General features: G+C 45.3%; 2 protein-coding genes across 2 annotated transcripts; both read right to left on the bottom strand.

Moving 5' to 3' along the window:
* Positions 1 to 248: 248 nt before the first annotated feature.
* Positions 249 to 3,009, bottom strand: MRPL50 (mitochondrial ribosomal protein L50). Its single transcript, XM_028712803.2, has 2 exons — positions 2,854 to 3,009; positions 249 to 1,031 (listed from the first exon to the last, which is right to left on the bottom strand). Exons 1-2 carry the CDS (start codon positions 2,934 to 2,936, stop codon positions 647 to 649), a joined length of 468 nt encoding a protein of 155 aa, XP_028568636.2. The 5' UTR covers positions 2,937 to 3,009; the 3' UTR covers positions 249 to 646.
* Positions 3,010 to 5,269: 2,260 nt separating this feature from the next.
* On the bottom strand, positions 5,270 to 20,897 carry ALDOB (aldolase, fructose-bisphosphate B). Its single transcript, XM_028712497.2, has 9 exons — positions 20,746 to 20,897; positions 14,088 to 14,204; positions 13,031 to 13,242; positions 11,041 to 11,095; positions 9,697 to 9,857; positions 9,471 to 9,554; positions 8,419 to 8,593; positions 7,230 to 7,429; positions 5,270 to 5,838 (listed from the first exon to the last, which is right to left on the bottom strand). Exons 2-9 carry the CDS (start codon positions 14,197 to 14,199, stop codon positions 5,743 to 5,745), a joined length of 1,095 nt encoding a protein of 364 aa, XP_028568330.1. The 5' UTR covers positions 14,200 to 14,204; positions 20,746 to 20,897; the 3' UTR covers positions 5,270 to 5,742.
* Positions 20,898 to 27,387: the final 6,490 nt, after the last annotated feature.

The following is a 27,387-nucleotide window of genomic DNA, read 5'->3' as shown; positions in this document are numbered from 1 at the left end:
GCCTCACTTTCTAACTGGATATATGCACAGAGTGGCCTATGTGAAAAGTACCTGTGAATTGAGGTATATTCAAACCACTTCCAGTCGCCACAAAACGACAAAATAGATAACTCTTGAGCAACTCATGCATACTTCCTACGTTAGATTGAGACAATCAGTTTTAAGGCTGCATAAACCTCAGGAAAACTTCACCCCCACAGAGCAAATGGCAGTCACCCAAAATGTTGCTGAGCAGTTACACACACATATATATGGAGACTGGTTGTGACAATTTTATTTTCTTAACAACTATTCCCATCACTTTCTTCATTACCTGTCTTTCCTGATTATTTTTAATCAAGCTATTGACACACAAAATTATGTGGACAAAATGGCTTAGCATGCACAACTGCTTGCTGATATCTATTTCTCCTCTTCGCTTTCAAACAAGAGAAGGTTACCAATTGAAAGAGAGATGGGGGTCCAATGTTTATCATTTACTTCAACAGCAACCAGCCTGATACTTGCACATCTCTCTCACCAAGTCACTATTGCAACTGAACACTTGTAAAGAGGAAGTAAACCACTCTGGAAATGTGGTAAAATAAAATAAAAAATCCTATCTGTGCCCATGGTGATGCTTGTTTTCATCCTGTTTCTCCACAGCTCAGTACTGCCATTGGATCTTCAGGTTCGAGGGCAGCTGCTGCGTGCTTAACTCATCAAACTTTGATATGTCTTTCACAGGCGTGCTGTAGAAAGCCAAGACATCTCTGGTGCTCTTCATTTGGTGGAGTTGGGAATTAGGGACAGCACGGCCTAGATCTGTCGCCAGCTGTGCCAACAGAAGATATTTTAAACGACTATCTCCCAATGATGCCTCTTGCCAGTCCTTTGAGACCGAGGATCCAAATATCTCTTTGATGCGAGACTCTAGGCGAGACTGGAGATCCTCAGGAGGGAGGTATTTTTTGCTTCGCGGTGGAGGACAAACCAGGACTGGCTCCTCTTTCACTGGCTCTGCTGCTTCTGGGTCGCCTCCAGTCTCCTTGCTGAAAGGAGGCAGAAGACCGCTTTTTAATAGAGTGTTAAATATTTATATCTTGTCATCTACAAACAAGGGGTTTACGTTAGAGCCTGAAATCCCTGCACACACTAGCCTTATTATGAATATGGGACTCTTCTCAGCCCAAGAACGACCAACTGCATACCTCCGTATGAATGTGAACCCAGGACTCCCATGTCCAGTTCTTAGACTCTTTGTTACGCTAAAACACCTCTGTTTAGGTAGGGACATCTTGCAGGACATCTTTGGCAGAAGAAAATGCACTCTATGTGGAGCTACCTTTGAAGGTGACCCGGAAACTACAACTAATCCAGAATGTGGCAGCTAGACTGGTGACTGGGAGCGGCCACCGAGACCACATAACACCGATTATGTGACACATAAGACCTACATTGGTGCCCAGTATGTTTCCGAGCACAATTCAAAGTGTTGGTGCTGACCTTTAAAGCAGCCTCGGTCCAGTATATCTGAAGGAGCGTCTCCACCCCCATCATTCTACCCGGACACTGAGGTCCAGCGCCGAGGGCCTTCTGGCGGTTCCCTCACTGCAAGAAGCCAAGTTACAGGGAACCAGGCAGAGGGCCTTCTCGGTAGTGGCGCCCTCCCTGTGAAACGCCCTCCCACCAGATGTCAAAGAGAACAACAACTACCAGACTTTTAGAAGACATCTGAAGGCAGCCCTGTTTAGGGAAGCTTTAAATGTTTGATGCATTACTGTATTTTAATATTTTGTTGGAAGCTGCCCAGAGTGGCTGGGGAGGCCTGGCCAGATGGGCAGGGTATAAATTATTTTTTATTAATTATAATTATTAATTATTATTATTATTATTATTATTATTATTATTATTATTATTATTATTATTATAAAAGGCTAAGGAGTAAACCCTAAGGAGGAATCCCTAAGGTGGTTGGATGGCGCCTGGTATAGCTTCTTCCAGCAATTTCTGCAGCCAAGCTAGTGCCAAACGTATTGTTTTGCTTTCCTTTGGATCACATCAGCGAGGCCGAGGGGGGTCTTGTTGTCTGGGCAGCCCAGGACCCCCATAAACACTGCCCAGGCAGTGTCTCCATTGTCTCTTGAGACAGACAGATGCCAACAATAGTTTAGGTAGCAGACCTTCCACGTGTCCCTATTTGATCCCAGAATGTCCCACTTTTCCATAGGACCTCCCTATTTTCATCAGAGAAATGTTGGAGGATGTGGAGTTATGCGACCCCCAGAGCCAAGGAGATAAGTAACTATAAAACCTTTAGAAGACATCTGAAGGCAGCCCTGTATAGGGACGTTTCCTAATATTTAATGTTTTATTATGTTTTTATATATGCTGGAAGCCGCCCAGAGTGGCTGGGGCAACCCCGTCGGATGGGCTGAGGATAAATAATAACCTTATTAACATTATGCAATAGGAGGACGTTCCTATTGTTAACAGAGAAATGACGAGAGGGCATGCGATACGTTTCCTCCTCCTGTGCAATCCCAAACAGCTCAAGCTTCCCATTGCATTTAAAAAACCCTTTTAAGCCTTCGGGTTCACAAAGGCGTGGAGACAAGAAATTCGGGGGAAACTGCCCACTGGGGCTGAGCCAAAATAACTGAAACAGGCACTTAATCGAATGCAAGAAGCCTGAAGGCCGGTTCAAGGAAACCCCGAGTTAGAATCAGAGAATTGTTTGGAATGGGATCCGAGAGTCATCTAGTCCAACCCCCTGCAATCCTGCCCACAGCCACCCCCCCCCCCCCGGGTGGGCTCGAAACCCCCATCCCTCCCGAGGGGAGCCTCTCGCGCCTCCTGCGACAACTACCTCACCTCACGCCTCCCCACAGCGCCCTGCGTGGAGGGAAGCCGACGACCCGCCTGACGACCCGCAGGGCAACCGCGGAAGCCGCCATTTCGGAACACGCTCGGAGAACTCCGCCCTCCTGAGGGCAAATGAAGCCAAACGGAAGCTGGGAAGCGAGGACGAACTTCCCGGAGCCCGCTGCATCATGGGATGAGGAGGATTTACTTTCCCTCCCGCCTCTCATTCGCGAGTCTCTGCCTCGCTGAGGCTTGTGGGATTTGTAGTTTAAAGGCATGGAGGGAGGTGTCAAGTAGGGCTCGTGTGATTGGCTGGGCTGGCTCTGGTTGCCGCAGCAACCGGATAAACCGGTCTCCCCACCACCTGTAAAGTGAATAAAACTGAGAAATGCACATTGCCCATCCTCAGCTATGGAGGGGATTTCTCCCATTCCACTCATCGAAATAATTGATCTGATGCTGGGATTTGCCCATTTCAGCACTGTGCCTACTTTAAAAATAAAAATAAAAAATCTGTTGCCATCAAAATCAGTAGGGGGCTAGGGAACAGAGGCAGATCAGTCCCACTGAATTGGAGGTTAGGCACAATGGTGCTGGGATAGCTTAGTCGGTAGAGCCTAAGGCTTTTAATCTCATGGTTTTGCATTTGAGCCCCATGTTGGACAAAAGATTCCTGCATTGCAGAGGGCTGGACTAGATGACCCTTATGATCCCTTCCAACTATGATTCTATGAAAAGACAAGAATATTCGCTCAGGAAGAGCTAATTTCAAATACCTCTGCAGCTCAACAGGTGGCCAGTCGTTATATCTGAAAGGGTTGTTGTGAGAATAAGATGAAGAAGCCCCGTGTAAAACGGTAAAGGACCCCTGGACGGTTAAGTCCAGTCAAAGGTGACTATGGGGTTGCGGCGCTCATTTTGCTCTCAGGCTGAGGGAACCGGCGTTTGTCCACAGACAGCTTTCTGGGTCATGTGGCCAGCATGACTAAACTGCTCCTGGCACAACGGGACACTGACAAAAAACCATAGCGCATGGAAACACCGTTTACCTTCCCGCCACAGCGGTACCTATTTATCTACTTGCACTGGCGTGCTTTCAAACTGCTACGTTAGCAGGAGTTGGGACAAAGTAATGGGAGTTCAACCCGTCGCAGGGATTCGAACCACCAACCTTCTGATTGGCACCCCAAGAGGCTCAGTGGTTTAGACCATAGTGCCCTCCATGTCCATGTAAGCCCCATGTAAGCTGTTCTGAGCTGGTTGGAAGAAAGAAAGGTGGGGTGCAAATATTGCAAAGTCCTCTTACTCTTTTACCTGTTATCTTATATCTTGCTCCCTCTTTTATCTGTTAGGAAATTGCTGGCTGTTGATACTGATGATATGGCTAGGTGTCAAACCTTACATATAGGGAAAGAGAGATGGCAGAAAAGCGGGCAGAGGTGGTGGTTCTCCATTGATCCGAAAGCCCAAGGAAACCTCCTTCAATGAGTCATGTGCAAGACATGCCATGCTGGCCTCACTTTCAATTGGTTTCAAAGCAGCACTGCCAAGTGCTTGGGGCTTGTGAATACTGGCTCCCTAAAAAGAGCTCTCTTTTTCTAACTCCCGCTTGAATATAGCAAGAGCCTGGAAGTCAATTGCATACCAGTTGCACAATTATAGTTGGGACTTCTTCAATAAGTGATGGGAAACATGCCCAAAAGTTTGGGCTAACCCTTGCTTTGATGCGATGTCATTTAATCCCTCCACATGCAAATCAGAGGGAATGCTTGTGACGATCACACAGGGCCCCCAGACATTTCACCGTCTATTGATCCCTGTGCCACCACTTTATTTCTCGCTGCCACTACACAAGCCCTACCTGGTTGAATACTGAGTCCAGTCAGGGTTAAATTGGAACATAAACTTCTGTTTATTTATTGCAGTTTAACAAGTGTGTGGTTTCATAAACGGTATCGGTCCATTACAATCATGGGGTGCCTATTCAGACCTGTAACTTCCACTACCTGCTCTCACTCACTAAACCACCTCTCAGATATTTACTTGTCTTCCTAGCTCCTAACTGTTCCTGACTCAGCTTATTTCACTACACTAACTCAACCTACCCACAGAATCTATCCCAATTCACTCCCACTCCAACCAACCTCCCAACGAACTCCTCTCTTCGCCCCTCCCAGAGCTGGTTTTATGGTCCCTCTGACTCCACCCCCCTGGGTTCTGATTGGGTAACCTGTTTAATTATTTCACCTCCAGCACTCTCACATGTTAACGTCACAATGCTAATTAAGTAAATCAATCTAATTTGCCTGCAAACAAAGCAGGAATACTGCTCAATGTACAGATCACCTGGAAACACTCTAAAAAGGAATAATTGACATGCCACGACAAAAATACCATGAGAGGGCAAATAAATGGAAATACACGGTTAAAGTTTATCAATTTTTATTTCATTTAATCGTTTCACTTTGACAGGAAATTGATTCACAGTTTATACATCGAAGACATTATGGATTAAAGAGTGTGTTTCATGTTCTCTCTCTCTTGTCTGTTGTTCTGTCTCAGCTGGCAATGTTATCAGGGGTAGAGAAAAGCTCCCTGTATCCAGCTCCCTATTTGGCTATGGGAGACATCTTTAAAAAACAAAACAAAACCAGCTGTCCAAGGAGAGGATTAAAGTCAGTGAAGGATGGATCCATAAAACCTGTCAAGTTATTTTGGAATGTGTAGATGCAGTGAAGTTATTTTAACCTTGTGCTGAAGGATTAGAAGTGTGCAGTGGGACCTTTTATTCCAATCCATTTATTTGCCGCTTCTGATGGGGATGTAATGTGAGATGTTTTCCCTTTGGATCTCCTGCCAGCTGCAAAGAGGGGCAAGCTAGTTGCACCGTTTTCTGAATTAGTATGTGTAGCTGGCAGTGAAAAGCGACTGGGTGGCTGCTCCGCCGGTCTTCCCAGAGGTGGTGTATTGACCTTTGCAGGCTAAGCTATTTATCTGGAAATAAAAATAACAGCTGGTCAATTTTTTTTAATAAAAAAGGGGGGAGAGACAACCAAACACCATAGCTATGTACACCCAAAAAAATTTCTAGAATCAATGGAGACTGAGTACTAGTCCATACACAATTTAAATCTATTCTTTCTTTCTTTCTTTCTTTCTTTCTTTCTTTCTTTCTTTCTTTCTTTCTTTCTTTCTCTGCCCCTGAAATCACTTTGTGACGAACTGAGAATCAGGGCAATCTCACACATTATGCAGCAAGAAAACCCATGTTTGGGTGTGTGCTCTAAAGACAGCAGCAACCAGTCCCAATCCTTTTGGTGATGCCTATATGATTTACTTGTTTTCAGTTAACTTTTTGCTGCACCCACATGTTGACTTTTAAGCATTCACTTAAAAACTTAACTTTTATCAAGATGCCCAAGTACCACAGTCAAGGTGTACTAGGTTCTAATCAAGTACTGGCCCAGTTCCCTCTAACGCTATTCTCCATACTTCTCTGCACTGGTTCTTTTAATTATACTGTCCTCAAAGGTGAGGAAAAAACTACCGTATACCAATTCAAACCATGTACCGTATTTTTCGCCCCATAGGGTGCACTGGCCCATAGGGCGCACCTAGTTTTTTTTGGGGGGGGGGAATACAGGGGGGAAAATATTTTTTTTCCCCAGGCGCGGGGCTGGGGCGGGGGAAGCCCAAGCTTCCCCCGACCCCAGCTCCCAGAACAGGCTGCTATTCGCAAGCCTAGGGAGCCCGGCGGGAAGCCGCGCCGGGCTCCCAAGGGTTGCGGAGAGCTGCCCGAAGCCCTGGGCGCGCTCTTCAGCGTGCCCCAAGCTTCAGGATGCAGGCAGCTCTGCGCAACCCTTGGGAGACCGGCGGGAAGTTGTGCCGGTCTCCCAAGGGAAGCGGAGAGCTTCCTGAAGCCTGGAAAGCGAGAGGGGTTGGTGCGCACCGACCCCTCTCGCTCTCCAGGCTTCAGCGAAAGCCTGCATTCGCCCCATAGGACGCACACACATTTCCCCTTCGTTTTTGGAGGGGAAAAAGTGTGTCCTATAGGGCAAAAAACCCGGTAATTATCCCTACTGCCCACTAGTGGCCGATTCAGGATTCTAGGTGGGCGGTAGGGGGTTCTACGACACAAGCTGAATCCTCCATCCATCGAGCACTGGTGGGTGGGAAGGAAATTTAACCATCAAGAAAGATGCATTAGTGGGCGGTGGGTATAAAAAGGTTGACTACCCCTGATCTAGAGCAGCTGGCCTCAGATCTTCAGGATTTGAGAGAGGGGCATATCTCCCAACCCTCCTTGGAAATGAAATGGGAGATTAGGACATTTTCAGTGCAAAGTTGGCTGCCTGCCACTGAGCTCAGGCTCTTTCCCCTCTTACCTTTGCTCGTTTGCAGAAGGCCTCCTGGGCAGCCTTCTTGTTCTCAGGCTTCCCAGACCAGGCAGCCAGAGCCGATGCTTGCAAGGCCCGCCCATAGGAGAAAGTCAGCTTCCAAGGTTTAGGCAGAGGGCAGAGATTGATGGCATTGAGGTTGACGGAAGCCTCCTCCTCGCTTTGGCCCCCAGAAAGGAAGCAGATGCCTGCAGTTGGAATCAGAAGGCAAGATTACCATAAAGACTAAAGACTTAATTTGCCAAGATGTTTTTGCCCAACATTAATCTAAGTGAGTTAAAAACATAACAAGAAAGAGAGAGAGAGAGGGAGGGAGAGAGAGAGAAGAAAAAAGAAATAGAAAAGAACTTTCAAGAGGAAATGGAAAAGAGACAGAGATTCTTCTGATTCTTCATTTTAACAATGACATTCCTCTGATTGAACGTGACTTGTAGGATAAACAGCCTCAGTCCTGTATACCTGAAGGAGCGTCTCCACCCCCATCGTTCAGATCGGACACTGAGGTCCAGCGCCAAGGGCCTTCATTGCGAGAAGTGAGGTTACAGGGAACCAGACAGAGGGCCTTCTCAGTAGTGGCACCCGCCCTGTGGAATGCCCTCCCTTCAGATGTGAAGGAAATAAGCAGCTATCTTATCTTTAAAAGACATCTGAAGACAGCCCTGTTTAGGGAAGTTTTAAAATTCTGAGCTGCCCAGAGTGGCTGGGGAAACTCAGCCAGATGGGCGGGGTATAAATTATTATTATTATTATTATTATTATTATTATTATTATTATGTGGTGGCTTGCCTATGAGGCTGAGCTAATAAAGCCCTTTGTCAATGGACAGAACATTTGTGTTATTCAATGTCAGTTGATCCGTGCCATCCTTTTAAAGCCTATGGCTTCCCCCAAAGAATCCTGGGAACAGTAGCTTACCAAAGATTCCCAGCACCCTTAACAAACTACAGTTCTTAGGTGGAAGCCATGTGCTTTAAAAATGTTTTCAGTGTACGTCATGGGTGTGACAGATGCTATTCTACGGAGTCTCTTCCTATGTCTGGTCGATTGGCAGCCAGCAACGTGACCAAAAGCGTTTTTGCAAATCAAATGCAATGGACACACATCTGTAAATCAGGTAAAGAGCAGATCAGGGAGGCCCAGACACACCCTTAAAGAAAACCCTGACAGATCGCAAGACCTGGAACAGCCGCTGGGACGGTGCGATGGAGAGCTGTCACTGTGGCCATGGCCACCTCTTCGGGGGTGTACTTCTTGGGACAAGAATGCCCTGCAGTCACCATGTTGGGCTTCAGCAATGTTCCTTCCAGGTAGACATGGTGGTCATTCAAGGCCTTGTACACAGCAGCCAGCACCTGGGACACGAGAAGAAGTTGGGGTGAAACATGTTTGAGTATGCATGTGTAGGATTAGTCCCACTTTATTCAAATGGGTCCACTCCAAAGTAAGGGTGCACAGGATTGCTACCTCTAAGCAGAGTTACTCCACAGCAGGCTTCCTCAACCTCGGCCCTCCAGATGTTTTGAGACTACAATTCCCACCATCCCTAACCACTGTTGCTGCTAGCTAGGGATCATGGGAGTTGCAGGCCAAAAACATCTGGAGGGCTGAGGTTGGTGGTATCTGACTTAGTAAACTAGCAAAGTTGTATAAAACAAACTCAAATAAATGTTGGAGGTGTAAGTGGGCAGAAGGAACAATGTTGCATATGTGGTGGGGGTGTAAGAAAATCAGAAACCTTTGGTATAGTATCTATGAAGAACTGAAAAGAAAATGTTTGGACAAACGTTTGTTAAAAAGCCGGAAGCATTTCTTTTGGGTTTACTAACTCCAGATATCCCATGTGATAAAAGAAGGATATTTTTATATGCCACAACAGCGGTAAGAATACTGCAAATCCTGCTGCGACCAGCTCCCCTCTCACCTGGTCTCCCAGAACTAGAAGAGGTATGAAGAGGACAGAGCAAAGACAGACAAGGCAATGGAGTCTCAGATCGCTTGGGAAGGACCTTAGGGAGGAGAAGCTGTGGGATGGCAGAGACCTTTGGTCCTCGCCACTGCCTCGTAGGGGCAAGATCTACTGGGATGAGTTGCTGCGCTCACTAGGCCTGGCCTCCGGAACCGGCTGTGTTTCCTTGAAGCTTCACTAATACAGTGTGACTTCTTCCCAACCTTCTCCTGACATTATCGTTGAGGTGCAGGAACATGGTGAGCTTCTGATGCCACCCTTACCTTTTCTGTCACGTACTGGCACCGTTGGAGGTCATGGTCTCCATCAGGCAGGATCTCAGGCTCCACGATGGGCACTAGTCCATGCTGAAGATTCAAGTGAAAATGTAATGGGCATCTAGATGAACTAGGTTCTAAGTTCATATCCATAGGGAAAGGTTCCCAAAAGCTGCCACACCCTCCCACCACCAAGCTGCCAGGAAAACACTGAGTTATTGAGAGGGTATACCTGTTGGCAGATACTGGCATAACGTGCCAGTGTATTAGCGTTCTCCTGGATGGCAAGAGTGGAGGGGGTCGTATCTGTAATTTTCAACACAGCACGCCACTTGCCAAAGTCAGCTCCATCCTTCTTATACTGGGCACAGCGCTCAGCAAGGCCATCCAAACCTGAAGGCAAAAAAGAGAAGAAAGATGGGGTCTTTTAGAAGATTTGCGGGTGGCGCTGTGGTCTAAACAACAGAGCCTAGGACTTGCCGATCAGAAGGTCGGCGGTTCGAATCCCCGCAACGGGGTGAGCTCCCGTTGCTCAGTCCCTGCTCCTGCCAACCTAGCAGTTCGAAAGCACGTCAAAGTGCAAGTAGATAAATAGGTACCGCTCCAGTGGGAAGGTAAATGGCGTTTCCGTGCGCTGCTCTGGTTCGCCAGAAGCGGCTTAGTCATGCTGGCCACATGACCCTGAAGCTGTACACCGGCTCCCTTGGCCTGTAAAGCAAGATGAGTGCCACAACCCCAGAGTCGGCCACGACTGGACCTAATGGTCAGGGGTCCCTTTACCCTTTACTTTATCCCAAGGGTAGAAGGCTGCATTTTAAGTAGCGTGCATTTTAATCAGAATTTTAACTTCTCGTAATTCCCCCCCTGATGTTATGGTTTTATCATTTTGCAAGCCGCTTTGAGGGAGTTTCATTTTTACACAATCAAGCAGTGTCTACATTTTATGAAATATTATGATTATTATTTATACCCCGCCCATCTAGCTGGGTTTCCCTAGCCACTCTGGGCAGCTTCCAACAGAATTTTAAAAACACGATAAAACAGCAAACATTTAAAACTTCCTAATGCAGGGCTGCCTTCAGATGTCTTTGGAAAGTTGTATAGTTACCGTACTTATCCTATTAATGCCAATAATAATAATAATAATAATTTATTATTTATACCCCACACATCTGGCTGGGTTTCCCCAGCCTCTCTGGGCAGCTCCCAACAGAATATTAAGCAGAATAAAACATGAAAGATTAAAAACTTCCCTAAACAGGGCTGCCTTCAGATGTCTTCTAAAAGCCAGATATTTATTTCCTTGACATCTGAAGGGAGGGCATTTCACACGGCTGGCACCACTACCAAGAAGGCCCTCTGCCTGGTTCCCTGTAACCTCACTTCCTGCAGGGAGGGAACTGCCAGAAGGCCTTTAGAGTTGGACCTCAGTGTCCAGGCTGAACGATGGGGGTGGAGACGCTCCTTCAGGTATCCTGGGCCGACAGATGTGGCATCAACAGAATGTTTAACAAATTCTGTTTGGAACTGACACGCTCTCTCATATTTCAAGGTTCAGAGGAAAGAAATGTCTCACCTTGAATGGTGGTTTCTCCATTCGTTCCTGCCAATGGAGCTGTGCCTTTGTCCAGCTGTGGAAGTTTAACACAAGCATTAGGAAAACGTTCCCAGAATGACTATACAGATTGGTACAGGGCCATTGCATCTAAGCTATGGATTGGTTGATACATACAATGCACTGGTATGCGCTTGATCAATGTCATGTATGGAGAACCTCTGGGGCTCCAGATGTTGCTAAACTACCACTACCACCATCGCTGGCCATTAGCCATGCTTGCCTGGGCAGGTGGAAGGTGTAGCTCAGGCATAGGCAAATTCGGCCCTCCATCTGTTTTGGGACTACAACTCCCATCATCCCTAGCTAACAGGACCAGTGGTCAGGGATGATGGGAGTTGTAATCCCAAAACATCTGGAGGGCCGAGTTTGCCTATGCCTGGTGTAGCTCAACAACGCCAGCAGGGACAAAGGTTTCCCACACCTGATTTATATGATCTATATCAGGCTTCCTCAACCTCGGCCCGCCAGATGTTTTGAGACTACAATTCCCATCATCCCTGACCACTGGTCCTGCTAGCTATGGATCATGGCAGTTGTAGGCCAAAAACATCTGGAGGGCCGAGTCTGAGGGAGCCTGACCTACATAACTGCATAACCTATGTTCTTCTGTCTACATAGCACCAACAAATGACTCGGAAGGTGTTAGCACCAAATACTCCTATATGCCACACTATCCCTGCTTTCATAGCCAGTGTGGTGTAATGGTTAGAGTGCTGGACTAGAACCTGGGAGAGCAGGGTTCGAATCCCCGCTCAGCCATGGAGCTCACTGGCTAACCTTGGTTCCATCACCATCTCTTAGCCTAACCTACCTCACAGGGTTGTTGTGCGGAGCCATGGACAGCACCTTGAGATCCTTGGAAGTTAAAGGGGGTATATGAATGTAAATAATGATGATGATGATGATGATGATGATGATGATGATGATGATGAATAGAGCTACCACGGGCCCTTGCTATAAAACCAGTAAGTCGCTTTTTACACCAAAGTGTATAAAAATAGAAAAAAGCCTTAAAGACTAAGAACAGCAGTAAAACAAGACCTAAATTGTGTACACACACACACACACACACACACACACCCTAAATTGGCATAGCTCAGTTGGTAGATAGGGAAAAAAAGATTCCTATCTGAGTTGGTAGAGCATGAGACTCTTCATCTCAGGGTCATGGATTTGAACCCAATGTTGGGCGAAAGATTCCTGCATTGAAGGGGGTTTGGACTAGATGACCGTTGGGGTCCCTTCTAACTGACATCTCTGTGACATCCTACCTACCCCACTTAAAAGAATGAGTGCTGGGTGAATAGAAAGGTTTTGCCTGGTGCAAAGCAACAGATCGGGATGACTCCAGGGATGCTTTCCTGGGCAGAGCATTCTACAAGCGGAGGAGCCAACACCGAAAAAGCCCGTTCTCATGTCGCCGCTCGCTGAACCCAGAGAGGACACATGGAGAAAGGTCTCAGATGATGGGACACAGTGTCCGGTTTGGTTCATGTGAGGAGAGGCGGCCCCCAAGGTGCAGAGACAGGTGAAATCGGAGGTGAAGAAGAAGAAGAAGAAGAAGAAGAAGAAGAAGAAGAAGAAGAAGAAGAAGAAGAAGAAGAAGAAGAAGAAGAAGAAGAGTAGTAGTAGTAGTAGTAGTAGTAGTTTGGATTTGATATCCCACTTTATCACTACCCGAAGGAGTCTCAAAGCGGCTAACATTCTCCTTTTCCTTCCTCCCCCACAACAAACACTCTGTGAGGTGAGTGAGGCTGAGAGACTTCAGAGAAGTGTGGCTAGCCCAAGGTTACCCAGCAGCTGTATGCAGAGGAGCAGGGAATCGAACCCGGTTCACCAGATTACAAGACTGCCACTCTTAACCACTACACCACACTGACTCTCCAGTGTGAAGACACTGGTTGGACCTCTTGGCCTTCGTACAGTTAACTGTGGACAAGATATTCACCTTGATTCCAACCACGATGCCCTTGTCCTTGATGACATTTGGGAAGAGCTTGCCAGTGTTGTCCTTCTGATAGAGGGTCTCGTGGAAAAAAATGACACCCCCTATCTGCTGATTGATGGAGGTGTCGGAAGAGAAGAGGATGTCTCGGAAGGCTCGACGGTTCTCTTCAGTGTTCTCCACTTTGATGCGCTGCAGCCGGTTACCCATAGTACCTGTGAAAAGCCACCAAATAGCAAAGCAGGGTGGATAAAAATCAATTATTTCAAAAAATTAAAATATTTTTTAAAATTTAAATCGGATTTTCGGATTTAAATCGGATTTTTAAAATTTAAATCAGATTTTTAAAAATAAAATGCTTTTGGAGGAAAAAGCTTTCTAAAGATAGTTTTCTATTTAAGTTCCATTATAGTCCAAAGGCTATTCTTCAGGAAATAAGGATTTGTTTTAAGTTTTTCATGTGTGCTAAAACTCGGTCTAAGTTTTTTTTTTTTAAAAAAAAAACACCTCATCAGTTAACAAACATGGATACATATGCTATAATGTTATTGCTCTAGTTAAATAAATTGTTCATATGTTATTAAGGAAATGATCATTTTTCTCCTTCCAACGAAGTACAGCAAAAAAGTTGTCTAAATATAAACAGTTAACTTATTCAACCTCACAATAATTTCATAATTATCTGTGTATGTGTTTCTAATAGTATAACCAAATCTGTCATTTTTGATATAACTGTAAAACTACTCTGAAAATTTATTATTCCAAAAACGAAACCTTCTCCTGGTTGTAAATATTAAGATTATACCAGCAAGAAAGAGTCTGGAAAGAAAAAAAGGAAGGAAGGAAGGAAGGAAGGAAGGAAGGAAGGAAGGAAGGAAGGAAGGAAGGAAGGAAAGAAAGAAAGAAAGAAAGAAAGAAAGAAAGAAAGAAAGAAAGAAAGAAAGAAAGAAAGAAAGAAAGAAAGAAGGAAGGAAGGAAGGAAGGAAGGAAGGAAGGAAGGAAGGAAGGAAGGAAGGAAGGAAGGAAGGAAGTCTTACTGACTAGTGATTTAAAAACTCACCAACAGATTCATCTGCGGCCAGGATTCCTTTGCCTGTGGCCACGATCCTCTGAGCTGTGTCTGAGAGGGCTTTCTTCTGTTCCGGAGATAGGGCTGGAAACTGATGGGTCATGATGGCTGAAAACAAACCATAATCCCAGGTTAGAAAACAGTCCAAGCCAATGTTTTTAACCATTTGATGTTTTGTTTTGCATTCTGGATGCCACACAAGATAGGACCAGACGATGCTATGTTATAAATAGCAGAACAATAAGAGGGCATTTTATCGGTATATCAAAAGGTGGAACTGATGTCCAGGGGGAATTTCTGAAAGGTTGCACTTTCGTGTTTTTTGTATAAAAGAACTCAACAATTTTGGGGTCTTCCTAAAAAGAACTCAGCAATATATACATATACATATACATATACATATACATACACACACACACACACACACACACATATATATATATTCTTTTTTCCACATAGAAAGTTACATTTGTTACACAACAGTTATATTCCAATTCAAGAAAAGACAATTGCGCAATAAATATAATTGCGTTTTAAAGTTCTGTCTTATCTGATTCCATCCTCTCTAACATATAGCTAGTTTAATAAAACAATGCAAAGCAAAATGCAAGTTGTTGTTTTTTGTTTTTAAGTCCACCTAGCCAAAATGTAAAATGCTGCTTCTGTTGAAGTCCATTTTAGGTTGTGCTGGGATCCAGATAGTGATTTTTTTCCCCCACCAACAACTATTACTACCATTTTGCATCTTTTTTCTGGTGCTACCTTCCTCCTCTTCTTCTTCAGCCAAAACCAGCCTCCAAGGATGTAAGTTTCATCAGAGCAAGGATGGGGAGTCTGTGGCCTTCCAGATGCTGCCATCTTCCAGCTCCCATCGGTCCCAACTAGCATGAATTAGATTTGCTCATCCCTACTAGCTACAGGAGAAAAGGGACGCGGGTGGTGCTGTGGGTTAAACCACTGAGCCTAGGGCTTGCCAAACAGAAGGTCAGCAGTTCGAATCCCTGCGAAATGGTGAGCTCCTGTTGCTCGGTCCCTGCTCCTGCCAACCTAGCAGTTCAAAAGCACGAAGTGCAAGTAGATAAATAGGTACCACTCCAGCGGGAAGGTAAACGGCGTTTCCGTGCACTGCTCTGGTTCGCCAGAAGCAGCTTAGTCATGCTGGCCACATGACCCGGAAGCTGTACTCCGGCTCCCTCGGCCAATAAAGCGAGATGAGCACCGCAACCCCAGAGTCGTCCGCAACTGGACCTAACGGTCAGGGGTCCCTTTACCTTTAGCTACAGGAGACATGTAGTTTTGTGCTCAGGGAGGCCACAGGTTGAGCAGAACACCAAGCTGTGCACCTTTAACTGCAGTCTCAGCAAACTTATCTGCGTAGATTAGAATGTTTGTTTCTAGGTAACTATTTGATCTTCCACGCAGCAAAGGCTTTGCCCTGATGCTAACAAGCCCCCTTCTTTCGCCTGGCTTGCTTTGCTACTGTTTGCTAATGTATAGCTTTTCACTCTTTCCCGGGTATTATTCATGTGGACGTGAAAGGTTTTCAGGTTTATAGGAAGAGGAGGAATTTCTGGGTTTCACATGGATATGTTAGGCCTAACTGTAATGCAAGATGCTTTGAGTCTAAACTGCTATCTTGTGGACAACACCTGAAACTGCAGAAAGGGGTTTGCAAGTCAAGGTAGAGTTGCATCATTTAGCCGCTGCAACACACAGGGGCGCAGCAATCCCTAAAACCTTGCCTGGATTGCAGATCACTGCTCTGCTTTGCTTGCTTGTTTGGTCAACCTCCACTTTTTAGAAACTTTTAAGGGAGTTTCTGTACGTGATGTGGAGGGAAAGCGGGGAGCAGGTGAGGCTCACCAACCTGGAAGGTAGTTCATCTAGGAAATGGGAAACTCTGACCCTAAACCTCCACTGCCTTGTCAGATACCTTCAGGGCCATCTTAAGCATATCCGGGGCCATGGTGCACAGCTCCCTCTGGCGCCCCCCACCCCATTTCCCAGAGTTGTCAACAGGTTAAATTGCCGTGTTGGCACTTTGCAATAAATCAGTGGGTTTTGGGTTGCAGTTTGGGCTCTCAGTCTCTAAAAGGTTCGCCATCACTGACCTAAGACCTGCTACTCTTCACAGTTCCTTTGGGCTTTCAAGGTAATTAATCTTTAGAGTCATGAGGACTTGGATTCCACACACCCCCAAATGAAGATGGAGACCCAGTTGAGAATAAGCAAGGATCATAGTGCTCCCCCCCCCAAAGACAGCCCCTCTAACAAAGAGAGTCACCCTGGTTATTTCTAAAATTGTCATTCACAACACAACAGGTTTCATTGTCATTCACAACACAACTACCTGACATTCAGAAGACATCTTAAGGCAGCCCTGTTCAGGGAAGTTTTTAACGTATAACATATTAGTGTATTTTTGGTCTTTGTGGAAGCTGCCCAGAGTGGCTGGGGAAACCCAGCCAGATGGGCGGGGTACAAATAACAAATTATTATTATTATTATTATTATTATTATTATTATTATTATTATTGCTTCAGTTGTTCATTTCCCAAATGGCTTTTTTTCTCCATTAGGGGTCAGGTCTCATATATAACTGCTGATGATTATGTCTGCTTTAAAATCAATAATGTTTCCCCAAACACGAAAAGTTCAATACTAGAAAAGGCAGTGCCGTTCCACGGGACGTCCCGAGTTTAGAGACGTCAGAGGCATTTTAAGCAAACAAAGCTGTTTGCCTCATTCAAGTCCCTGGCAAAGGTACAACAGGACATTGACATGAATTGTCAATAGTGCTGGAATTTGGCCATTCCCCAGGCCCCTGCTTAGGGAAGCAGAAAAAAACACAGTAGATCAAAATATCTACTAATATCAGCACAAAGGTTGCCTTCTGTTAATGTTGCAACTGACTGGGGACCAAAGTACAGGCGTTTGAGGGAATAAGAAAGGGGAGATTTCAAAATTCTTGGCACATCCTCATTTTTCAGGTCACCTTAAAAGGAGGTGGTGTTGTGGCAGTTTGGGTAGACATACAGTTCTGCAATCTCTCCCTGGATTTTCTAACCCAAACCCTTGCACATAACTGCTAAAACTGCCATCTTTCCCTTAAAAAACACAGGCAAATCACCTTAAGATTTGGGCTGCATGCACAGCACACACACTTAAAAAGTCGTAAGAACTGTAGTTTGTTAAGGGTGCTGGAAATTGTAGTTCTGTGAGAGTGTAAAGTAAAGATTCTTGCAGGGGGCCGGGGGGGGGGATGGAATTCCTGGCTAAGTCACACAACTTGATCTCCAAATTTGGGAGTCTGAGGGGATTAAGCGCAGTATCTGACCTTGCTTAATTTCTGGACATCCCTCATAATTAGGGATTCCTTAAATGTGGGTTTTGTTTAAGGATCACAGCATACATTCAAAGCACAAATAACTGACCTATGGACCTCTTTTTAAGCTTCGCATGCTTATTCTGTATCAGCAGAAGAAAGAGTTTTCCTATTAAACCAGGATTGACAAAACCCTCAGGAGGTTATGAACTCTCCTTCCTTGGAGGTTTTTAAGCAGAGGTTGGATGGGCATCTGTCATGGATGCTTTAGCTGAGATTCCTGTAGGGGGTTTAACTAAATGACCCCCAGGGTCCCTTCCAACTCTACAATTCTATGATCCCATATTCTAGGTGACCTAGGTGTCCCATCTTTAAGACCCCCTTCACCCCTCCAGTGTAAATTTGTTCAGGATAAACCCTGTAGCAAGAGGTAGAATTCTATGACCTTTGCTACTGTATTTACTTTTCCTAAAGGCTTACATTACTTGCTGCCACTCCCACAGCTAGAACGATGCATGTGATTGAGCTATATGCTGGAAATATGAAGGCAAAAATGAAGAATGATCTCACTCATAGCACTGAGCTTTCAAAGCTGGTTTGTTGACATTTAAAGGCATTGTGTAGGGTATAAAAGGGTGATCACGGGCAGAATGGCTGCATCCTTTCCTGATATTTCTGGAGCGAATGCAGCCATGTGATTCACTGCTCAATTGTGCTGCCTGATCCCATGTGCCACTTTCTGAAGCTGACCCTGGGATTGTTTCTGGTTCAATTTTTGAGGTGCAATGGATATTCAAGTGGTGGCCTTTGCACCACAGCTGGAAAACTGAAAGCTTCTTCCTAGCAGGCTCCACCATGGCATAATTGCTGCATTTTAAAAGAACTGCTGCTGCAGTATGCACAAATTGTGTTACCTGGAACCCCACCTCTGCAGCTTGAAGTGGTGCAGTCCGGGGAATGCTTACCACTTCTTTTTTGCCTCTTCCTTTTTTGCCTCTCCCCCCCCCCTCTCTCTCACACACACACACAGAATTTCACTTCCTTTACTGCTCCTGTGTTCTTTGTGGATACGTTCATAGATCTCAGGAAATGTGTATAAATTCAAACTCCGGGGGCATCCTTCATACCCCCCAACATTTCCCTGATGAAAATAGGGAAGTTGTCAATAATAATAATAATAATAATAATAATAATAATAATAATAGTATTTATGTCCCTGACTCAGTTGTCCCAGCCACTCTGGGAGGCTTCCAACATATATAAAACATAATACAGTGGTACCTCGGGTTACATGCGCTTCAGGTTACAGACTCCACTAACCCAGAAATAGTGCTTCAGGTTACGTACTTTGCTTCAGGATGAGAACAGAAATCGTGCTCCGGCGGCGCGGCGGCAGCGGGAGGCCCCATTAGCTAAAGTGGTGCTTCAGGTTAAGAACAGTTTCAGGTTAAGAACGGACCTCCGGAACTAATTAAGTACTTAACCCAAGGTATCACTATAAAACATTTGATAACTTCGCTATACAGAGCTGCCTTCAGATGTATAGTTACTTATCTCCTTGGCTCGGGGGTCACATGACTGCATACCCTCCAACATTTCTCCGATGTAAACAGGGATGTCCTAAGGAAAAGCAGGACATTCTGGGATCGAATGAGAAAGTGGGATGGCTTTAGTAAATCTGGGACTGTCCCTGGAAAACAGGGACACTTGGGAGGGTCTGCATCCTTTCAGTTTTCACGGGGGGGGGGGTGAGGGGAAGATTTTTTGCAAACAAACAAATATCTCACACCGCTGTTCTTTTGAAGCTTTTCTTGCAGAGGTGTTTTTTTTCTTTTGCAATATTGCATAACTCTAGTGTACGTCAAGCAAGTTATCGACACCGTTTCAAAAAGCACCTTTGCCATGCTTAGCTAGTGGACAGGCAGGCAGTGGGGAATCTGAAGTTGTTGTACTCCAGGCCCCATCAGCGCCAGCCAGCATGGCCAATGCTCAAGGATGATGGGAGTTGTAGTCTAGCAGTATCAGGTGGTCACAGATTCCCCCATCTTAGTGCGCACCCTGGAAATAACCCTACAGGGTTATAAAGACTAGGACTAGCCATCTGAGAAACAGTTTCTTTCCAAAGGCGATTTTGGTTTTAAACGCAGTGTAAGGTAGTTCTTATGGGAGTATATTGTATTTAATTATGGGGTATCAGAGTTTTTAGGGGGCTAACTAGGCTGGGATAGCTGGCTTGTTGGTTTTGAATGTCTGATGTAGATTTTTTCAATTTCGTTGTTCTGTATGGGACAGTGACAATAAAGATTATCGTATCGTATCTACATTTCACTTGGCTGTGGTAAGGTCTTCTGCATGGATGGAGAGTCACCAACAATTACGAAGGGGAGTCTGGGCAGCACCTTTGGTTTCTGCAACAAGCCTGGAGTGAATTTGGGTGACAACACACCTCCTTTTTGCGGGACATGAAGATACTTACGAAAGCAGAAGGTTCCAGGCACTGAGTGTGGATCAAAGCAGAAAGGAAAGGTGGGTGTGTTTGGGACTTAGCAGCAATCCCAGTTGCCTAAGGCAGCAACACATGTTGTTTGCAACTGATGAAATGAGCTTGCAAGCATTTGGTTCTCGCTGGCAGGGCCCCAGATTGTAAAAGAAGCTTTCTGCAGTCACTGATCAAGATAACAAGCTGGAAATGTTGAAATTTGCGCAAAGGGGGGTTGAAAGTGAGGAAGGTACTGCCAGAGCCCAGTCCTGCCTCCTTGACATCCTTTAAGCTGTGAAACCTCTATTTTTGTGCAAAATTTGTGCCTTGGGGAGGAAGGGTCCCTACGAATGGTAGAGACACCCTCGGCGGATGTCTTACATGTGGACACACCACTTTGCTCATACGAAGCATGACCCGAACTCTAGTCAGGAGAAATTCACCCCCAGATATTATAACAATTCATCCTAATACCATTTCACTCATTCTGTACCGCACACAATTCTTGACTATGGTAAAAATCCCTTGCATGGAATGATTATTACTATTGTCGTTTTAAAAGTCAATATCAAGGCTGCACGGAACCTTCTGAAAGAAATATTCACTGGTTTAAAAGCAACAGCTGGACAACTTGCAACAAAAGCGACACACTTTCTTTGTGCTGCTTCCAGTAACAAAATGTAGTCTTTGTTCAAGGGTTTTCTGTGATAAGTTAGAGGAAACATAAGCATACAATTATCCAGTAATAAAACCCAAGCTTCTCTCATGCACACACACACACACCACTCTCTATCTCGCACTTCCATAAACTTTTCAGAATATGTATAACATTCTTTCGCACGCACCTTTTGGATGGTTGTCTCTGCCTCTGCCAGAAATTCCTGTTGGTGAGGTGGCTGCAGCCAAACAGGTCAAACTCTGCAACTCTGCAACAATTTATACCTTCCTATGTCAGTTACTAGTTAACTTTTCTCCTAGTTTATTTTTCCTCCCCCTTCTCTTCCTCTTCTTCAAGCTGGTTGGAGAGGTGCAAATGCTCAGCAGCTCTGATTGGCTACTGAACAGTGACAGAGCTCAGCCAATAAAATGTGCCCCCCCTTTCATGTGCAAACAGAGCCTTCCTACCTATAGGATGTAACATACAGGCATTAGCAGGCAGGAGATAGCTGAGTTTTCGCAAGGAAGCTGACAGCACTATCATGACTAAAAAGCCAAGCCCTCTGAATTCAAGCATGCATATTCCTAACTGCAGCCTTTTAAAATTCTGCTCCTAGATACATGTTTGTATATAGGTCATTTCAAAAGGCTTTTCCATTTATGCATTAGCATGAAACTTCTCTGTAGAAGGTCACGTAGGGTTGCTATTTTGACAAGCCTTGGTGGGATTTTTTTCCTCTCTGGACAGATGGCCAGAATGAAAAGAGGCAAAGGAATGATGCATTTCCAGTGAAGCTGTTTTTAATTTTTGCAACAAACCCAGGTAATGTCATAGGCCACATGCACACTATAGATTTAAAGCCCCGTGATACCAATTTAAAGAGTCATAAAGGTAAAGGGACCCCTGACCATTAGGTCCAGTTGTGGACGACTCTGGGGTTGTGGCGCTCATCTCGCTTTATTGGCCGAGGGAGCTGGTGTACAGCTTCCGGGTCATGTGGTCAGCATGACTAAGCTGCTTCTGGCGAACCAGAGCAGCGCACAGAAACACCGTTTACCTTCCCGCCGGAGCGGTACCTATTTATCTACTTGCATTTTGACGTGCTTTTGAACTGCTAGGTTGGCAGGAGCAGGGACCAAGCAATGGGAGCTCACCCTGTTGTGGGGATTCGAACAGCCAACCTTTTGATCAGCAAATCCTAAGCTCTGTGGTTTAACCCACAGCTCCACCTGCATCCCCTTTAAAGAGTCATGGCTTCCCCTAAAGAATTCTGGGAACTGTGCTTTGTTAAATGTGCTGAGAATTGCTAGAAGACCCCTGTTCCTCACACAGAACTACAACTACCTGAATGGTTTTACAGTCAATCCTTCTTCCCAGAGAACATTGTTTTAAACTTCCAAAGAATAGTTTTGCTTCAACAACAACAACAACTTATTTATACCCCGCCCATCTGGCTGGGTTTCCGCAGCCACTCAGGGTGGCTCCCAACAGATTAAAAACAGAATAAAACATCAAACTTTAAAAACTTCCCAAAACAGGGATCTGTTGGTTTCCTTGTTTATTTCCTTGACATCTGATGGGAGGGTGTTCCACAGGGTGTTCCGCCATCCATCCTCCAACCGCCTCCAGACACTCACACAGGAACCTTCACCACCTTCACTGGTTCTGATTTGAAAGAGAGGTAGAGCTGGGTATCATCCGCATACTGATGAACACCGAGCCCAAACCCCCTGATGATCTCTCCCAGCGGCTGCATGTAGATGTTGAAAAGCATGGGGGAAAGGACAGAACCCTGAGGCACTGCACAAGTGAGAGCCCAGGGGTCTGAACACTCATCCCCCCCCCACCACTTTCTGAACACGGCCCAGGAGGAAGGAGTGGAACCACTGTATAACAGTGCCCCCAGCTCCCAGCCCCTCTAGCCGGTCCCAGGAAAGACACTTTGCCTAAGCAGAGTGGAATTTAGAGTTGTTGTTTTGTAACAGTGTCAACCTTAGGACTGCATAGTGAAGGGCAAGCAAAAAGTCAAGTCAAATAAATAATAACAACAACAACAACACTATTGTGCCTTGTGATGTGTAAAATCGCACAATTAATTGGCACTTCCCAGTGCATGCTCATTTAGTGAAATACATGCAAATTTGGGGGAAATGCAATTCACTCACAACAGATGGAGAAAATATATTTGGATCTCTCACAAGAGTTTTGTTAAAACGGTGTGGCTATTGCAGAAGGGCTTTTATTTTCTGCAAAGCTTCTCTGCACTACAAGCAGCTCCCATTGATTATTTGCAATTCACTGGACAGCCAGGAGCCCTGGAGATTGTTTAGCCAGCCTGTTCTCAAACACAGCCTTAGTGCTCAGTGGCCTTGAACATTAGACCCCATTTCCATCGAGAGATGCAATGTTTGCTAGGACACTGATGGTTCTCTCCCCATGCTAAGTCAAGAGGCAGAACTTTCAGCTGTCATGTGAGCTGCTGGCTTCAAGTGACATGAAAGAAACAGCAATGTTTATTCATTCCTGTCTACAAAGACTTTTATTTATTAGATTTATATCCAGATCTTCCACCAAGAAGAGCCCAATGCATCTAAAAACATGGTGGGACGGGGACACCATTTAATCATGTGTTTCATCTTCCACATGGAATTAGTGGACTGTGAACATGCTTAACTGTGGGTGATTGTGCCTTATATCCTTTAATATGCAATTAAACCAGCAAGTTATTGAAGAGATGTGGGCGTGTCTGTTCCATCTCAGGTGTAAACAGCCATTTCACAATCACAATGATACTTTCATCTTTAAAGACGCTTCTGTGTATTCAAGTCCAAGAAGACATGTTGCATGGTCACTGCAATTCTCTGGGAGTGCAGGAAACCTGCAGAATATGGCACTGGGTGTGGAATTTCAGAGAGGGATTATTACAGTGGAACCTTGGTTCTCAAACGGCTTATTTGACGAACAAATCGCTCCCGAATGCCAAAAACCCAGAAGTGTTACAGTTTTTGAACATTTTTCGGAAGCCGAACGTCTGATGAAGCTGTCAACTATTGTTTCCGGGGCAAAAACTAATCCGTTCAAAAGTATGTATTCTGACAAGGATGACAAACTCAAATTGAGATTACAAACTCAAACAGAGATTACAAACTCAAACTCATAAGGATATGTATAACACAATTGTTACAGAATTAGAGATAAGAGTTTATGAACAGAGGTAAGTTCATGTTAGTCCATAGTCAGATTTGACGTGAAGATCTTAGTTTCAATCACTGAGCAGAAGTCAGAAGTCAATTACGGATCAGAAGCCAGGACAGGGCCCTGTTTCAATGTACCGTATTCACCTTCATCAGCTAAGTGTGGGTAGATCAACGTGTATCTTGAGTTTGTAATCCTTGTCAGAATACATACTTTTGAATGGATTAGTTTTTGTTACAATTGGCTATTGATTTGCGAGTAGGGACCACTCCCACTATTGAAACTTATATTGGCCAGAGTTCTTGGTGTGCTTTTTTCTTGGTATATTTAATAACAAGAACTCCAACTTATTGAACATTGTTTCCGGGGCGCCTGCGCCAATCGGAAGCTGCACCTTGGTTTTCGAATGTTTCGGGAGTCGAACGGAATTCCGGAATGGATTAAGTTCGAGAACCAAGGTTCCACTGTATTTAAAAACAGCCCACCTTCTTGCCCTTGTGGCAATTTAGATACGCATGCAACTTAAAGAGATGGCAAAATTCCTGATGGCTAGGGTTTCGACTTCAGTGTCCTGCATAACACCATCCTTTTTTCTATGTCTTGCACAACCAGAATAAATTATGCAAAATGGTAAAGTTTGCATAGTTCTAAATTTTCTTAATTATGCGGCAGAGTTCAATTTTTCCCAGTGGCGAATCTGGCACCTGAATTTTAAATGCTTTCCTACAAAGCACCCACAGGTCTGCCTATTCGGTGAGCATTGGTTTAAACCATGAGTCACCAACACATGTTTCTTGGCACTCTCAAACACTCCCATGTTGGCGTGCAATGCCTCTGCCTAAGAATTTTGACTTTCTTCATCATGCTTCTCCTTTGAAGAGTCACCACACCCCAGCAGGAAAGACAAGCCACAGAGGAAGGTTTGAATAGCTGGAGGAAAAGAACAACAGGACTCCTAACTTGGCTTCCTGGAGTGAGCGCTTATGAAGACGTTAATTGTCACCCTAAGGGAGAGCAGCATGCCAGGACAAATTAATCCCACCCGTTAACATCTAAATGCACAGCCAGGACTGAAAATCATCAAATTCAGGAGTGGGGGAAAGTGTGATGGCATAGAACAAGACATTTCCAAAAAGCGTAGTGACAAATTTCCCCAACATTCTTCTTCCCTGCCCAGCTGACTGGGTTGCCCCAGCCATTCTGGGTGGCTTCCAACATATATAAAACATTAAACATAAAAAACTCCCCTCTACAGAGCTGCCTTCAGATGTCTTCTAAAGGTTGCATAGCTCCTTGGCTCAGGGGTTGTATAACTCCATACCCTCCAACATTTCTCCAGTGAAACTAGGGACATTCTAAGGAAAAGCGGGACATTCTGAGATCAAATCAAAAACTGAGATGGCTTCTGTAAATCTGAGACTGTCCCTGGAAAATAGGGACACTTGGAGACTCTGCTAAATGGAAAATTCATAATTAGAGAATCACCAATGAGCAGGTTTACTCGCTTGTCACCTCACAAGGCAAGCTAGCTCACCTCAAAATGAAATGTTTTCCAGTTTGTCCTTTGATATCACGTAGGACTTTGTAGTGAGTTGTTGGCCCACCTAGCTCAGCTCTGTCTAAAAGGGACTGGCAAGGATGCCAGGATTTCAGACAGGAAAAATTCCCATCCCTACCTGAACATGGGACATACTGCATGTGAAGCAGATACTCTGCCACCAAGCTAAAACCCCTTCTTCTTGTCTGCTCTCTCGTAGTCCAGGCAATATGTAGACAAATTATCAGCTATGCCAGAGAAGGCTCCCAGCTCCCAGAGCAGCAGTCTGTGATTCACAGAAAGTCTACCTTAATGGCTATTTGTGTAGTGGAGAAATAATATTGTACATGCCTGTCTGTGCACGTGAAAGCAGAGTGTCAGAGGAGCATAGAAAGTGTGCACCTGGCCTGCTCAGTGTTAAAGTACTACTCTGATCTAGTTTACTATTAATACGAAGCTTTTCCCATTCCCTCATAACGTGGCTCTCACCTTGCTGTGTCCTCTTGTTCCTTGCAAATCTGTTTCAAAGTCCATTAGCCTCTGCTGCTATTAATTAATAATCACAATTGCTCTTCATTAATGTGGCCTTTCTCATGCCAAACCTCTATTCCATCTCAGACCTTTGAGAGCAGCCGATTAAAAGCACATATCTGAAAATGGCAGACCCCAGCAATTGGCTAGATGCAAGTTCAGATTCATCTGAGGCGGAGGATGCTGCAGGCAAATTCTTCTCTCTGTGCAGCTCATGAGCTGTGCTTTGCAAAATTTGCAACCAACTCTGCAATTAATAGTTAAAGACTTCCCAACTGATGGAAGAATTCCATGCTCCCACCACAGAGCAATGACCAAGCAGTCAGGAACTGGGAAGTAAGAACTTGGGAGAAATTGCAAGTTAGTAAATCATCATCATCATCTGAAGTCAACTGTTAAATAGTAACAGACAAGGTGTGGGCCCCTCTGGGTGAGATCATCAATCAGTCCCTTGGCACGGGGACTTTCCCAGGGGATTTGAAGGAAGCAGTGGTGCCTCCACTCTTAAAGAAAACATCTCTAGATCCTTTAAGGTAAAGGTAAAGGGACCCCTGACGATTAGGTCCAGTCGTGACCAACTCTGGGGTTGCGGAGCTCATCTCGCTTTATTGGCCAAGGGAGCCGGCGTACAGCTTCTGGGTCATGTGGCCAGCATGACTAAGCCGCTTCTGGCGAACCAGAGCAGCGCACAGAAACGCTGTTTACCTTCCCACCAGAGCAGTACCTATTTATCTACTTGCACTTTGATGTGCTTTCGAACTGCTAGGTTGGCAGGAGCAGGGACTGAGCAATGGGAGCTCACCCCGTCGTGGGGATTCGAACCGCCGACCTTCTGATCGGCAAGTCCTAGACTGTGGTTTAACCCACAGTGCCACCCGCATCCCTCTAGATCCTTTAGATCTATCCAATTACTGCCCGGTTTTGAATCTTCCGGACCTGGGTAAGGTAATTGAGAGAGCAGTGGCCGAACAGCTTGGTAGGTTTCTGGATGAAACGTCGGCTCTGGACCCATTTCAGTCTGGCCTTCGCCCTGGTTAGAGGACCGAGACAGCTTTGGTCACCCTGACAGATGATCTCCGTAGACAGCTGGATCGAGGCGGGTCGGGACTGCTGATTCTCTTAGATCTGTCAGCAGCCTTCGACATGGTCGATCACGAACTTTAGGACCACCGCCTTGCCAATGTGGAGATTCAGGGCACAGTCCAACAATGGCTGAGCTCCTTTATCTCTGGTCAGGGACAGAGGGTGGCACTAGGGAGGGAGCTGTCACCGCGCCACTCCTTGGTGTATGGAGTCCCACAGGGCTTAATCCTTTCCCCGATGCTTTTTAATATCTTTATGCACCCCCTTGCCCAGATTGTCCGGAGCTTTGGGCTGTGTTGTCATCAATATGCTGATGACACCCAGCTTTATCCATTGATGGACGGCCGCCCTGTCTCGGCCCCAGACACACTGACCAGATGCTTGGAAGCTGTGGCTGGATGGCTGCGTGGGAGTTAAATATTTCGAAGACAGAGGTCCTCTGGTTGGGTTGGGACAACATGGGGTTGGGGGGGGGGCAACTCC

Source organism: Podarcis muralis, chromosome 17 (assembly GCF_964188315.1).
Source record: "Podarcis muralis chromosome 17, rPodMur119.hap1.1, whole genome shotgun sequence".
Taxonomy (NCBI): Eukaryota; Metazoa; Chordata; class Lepidosauria; order Squamata; family Lacertidae; genus Podarcis; species Podarcis muralis.
The sequence above is the reverse complement of the archived record's forward strand: the minus strand, read 5'-3'. Positions and strand labels throughout refer to the sequence as shown.

What these genes read in the sequence shown, in the direction of transcription:
- MRPL50 (XM_028712803.2), bottom strand. Translation starts at nt 2,936, where the DNA reads ATGGCGGCTTCCGCGGTTGCCCTGCGGGTCGTCAGGCGGGTCGTCGGC. An exon ending in GCGCTGTGGGGAGGCGTGAG is followed by an intron (nt 1,032 to 2,853) that starts GTGAGGTAGTTG and finishes GCCTCCTTTCAG; the next exon opens with CAAGGAGACTGGAGGCGACC.
- ALDOB (XM_028712497.2), bottom strand. Translation starts at nt 14,199, where the DNA reads ATGACCCATCAGTTTCCAGCCCTATCTCCGGAACAGAAGAAAGCCCTC. An exon ending in ATGCCAGTATCTGCCAACAG is followed by an intron (nt 9,555 to 9,696) that starts GTATACCCTCTC and finishes TTGAATCTTCAG; the next exon opens with CATGGACTAGTGCCCATCGT. An exon ending in CCTTCTGCAAACGAGCAAAG is followed by an intron (nt 5,839 to 7,229) that starts GTAAGAGGGGAA and finishes TTTTATTTCCAG; the next exon opens with ATAAATAGCTTAGCCTGCAA.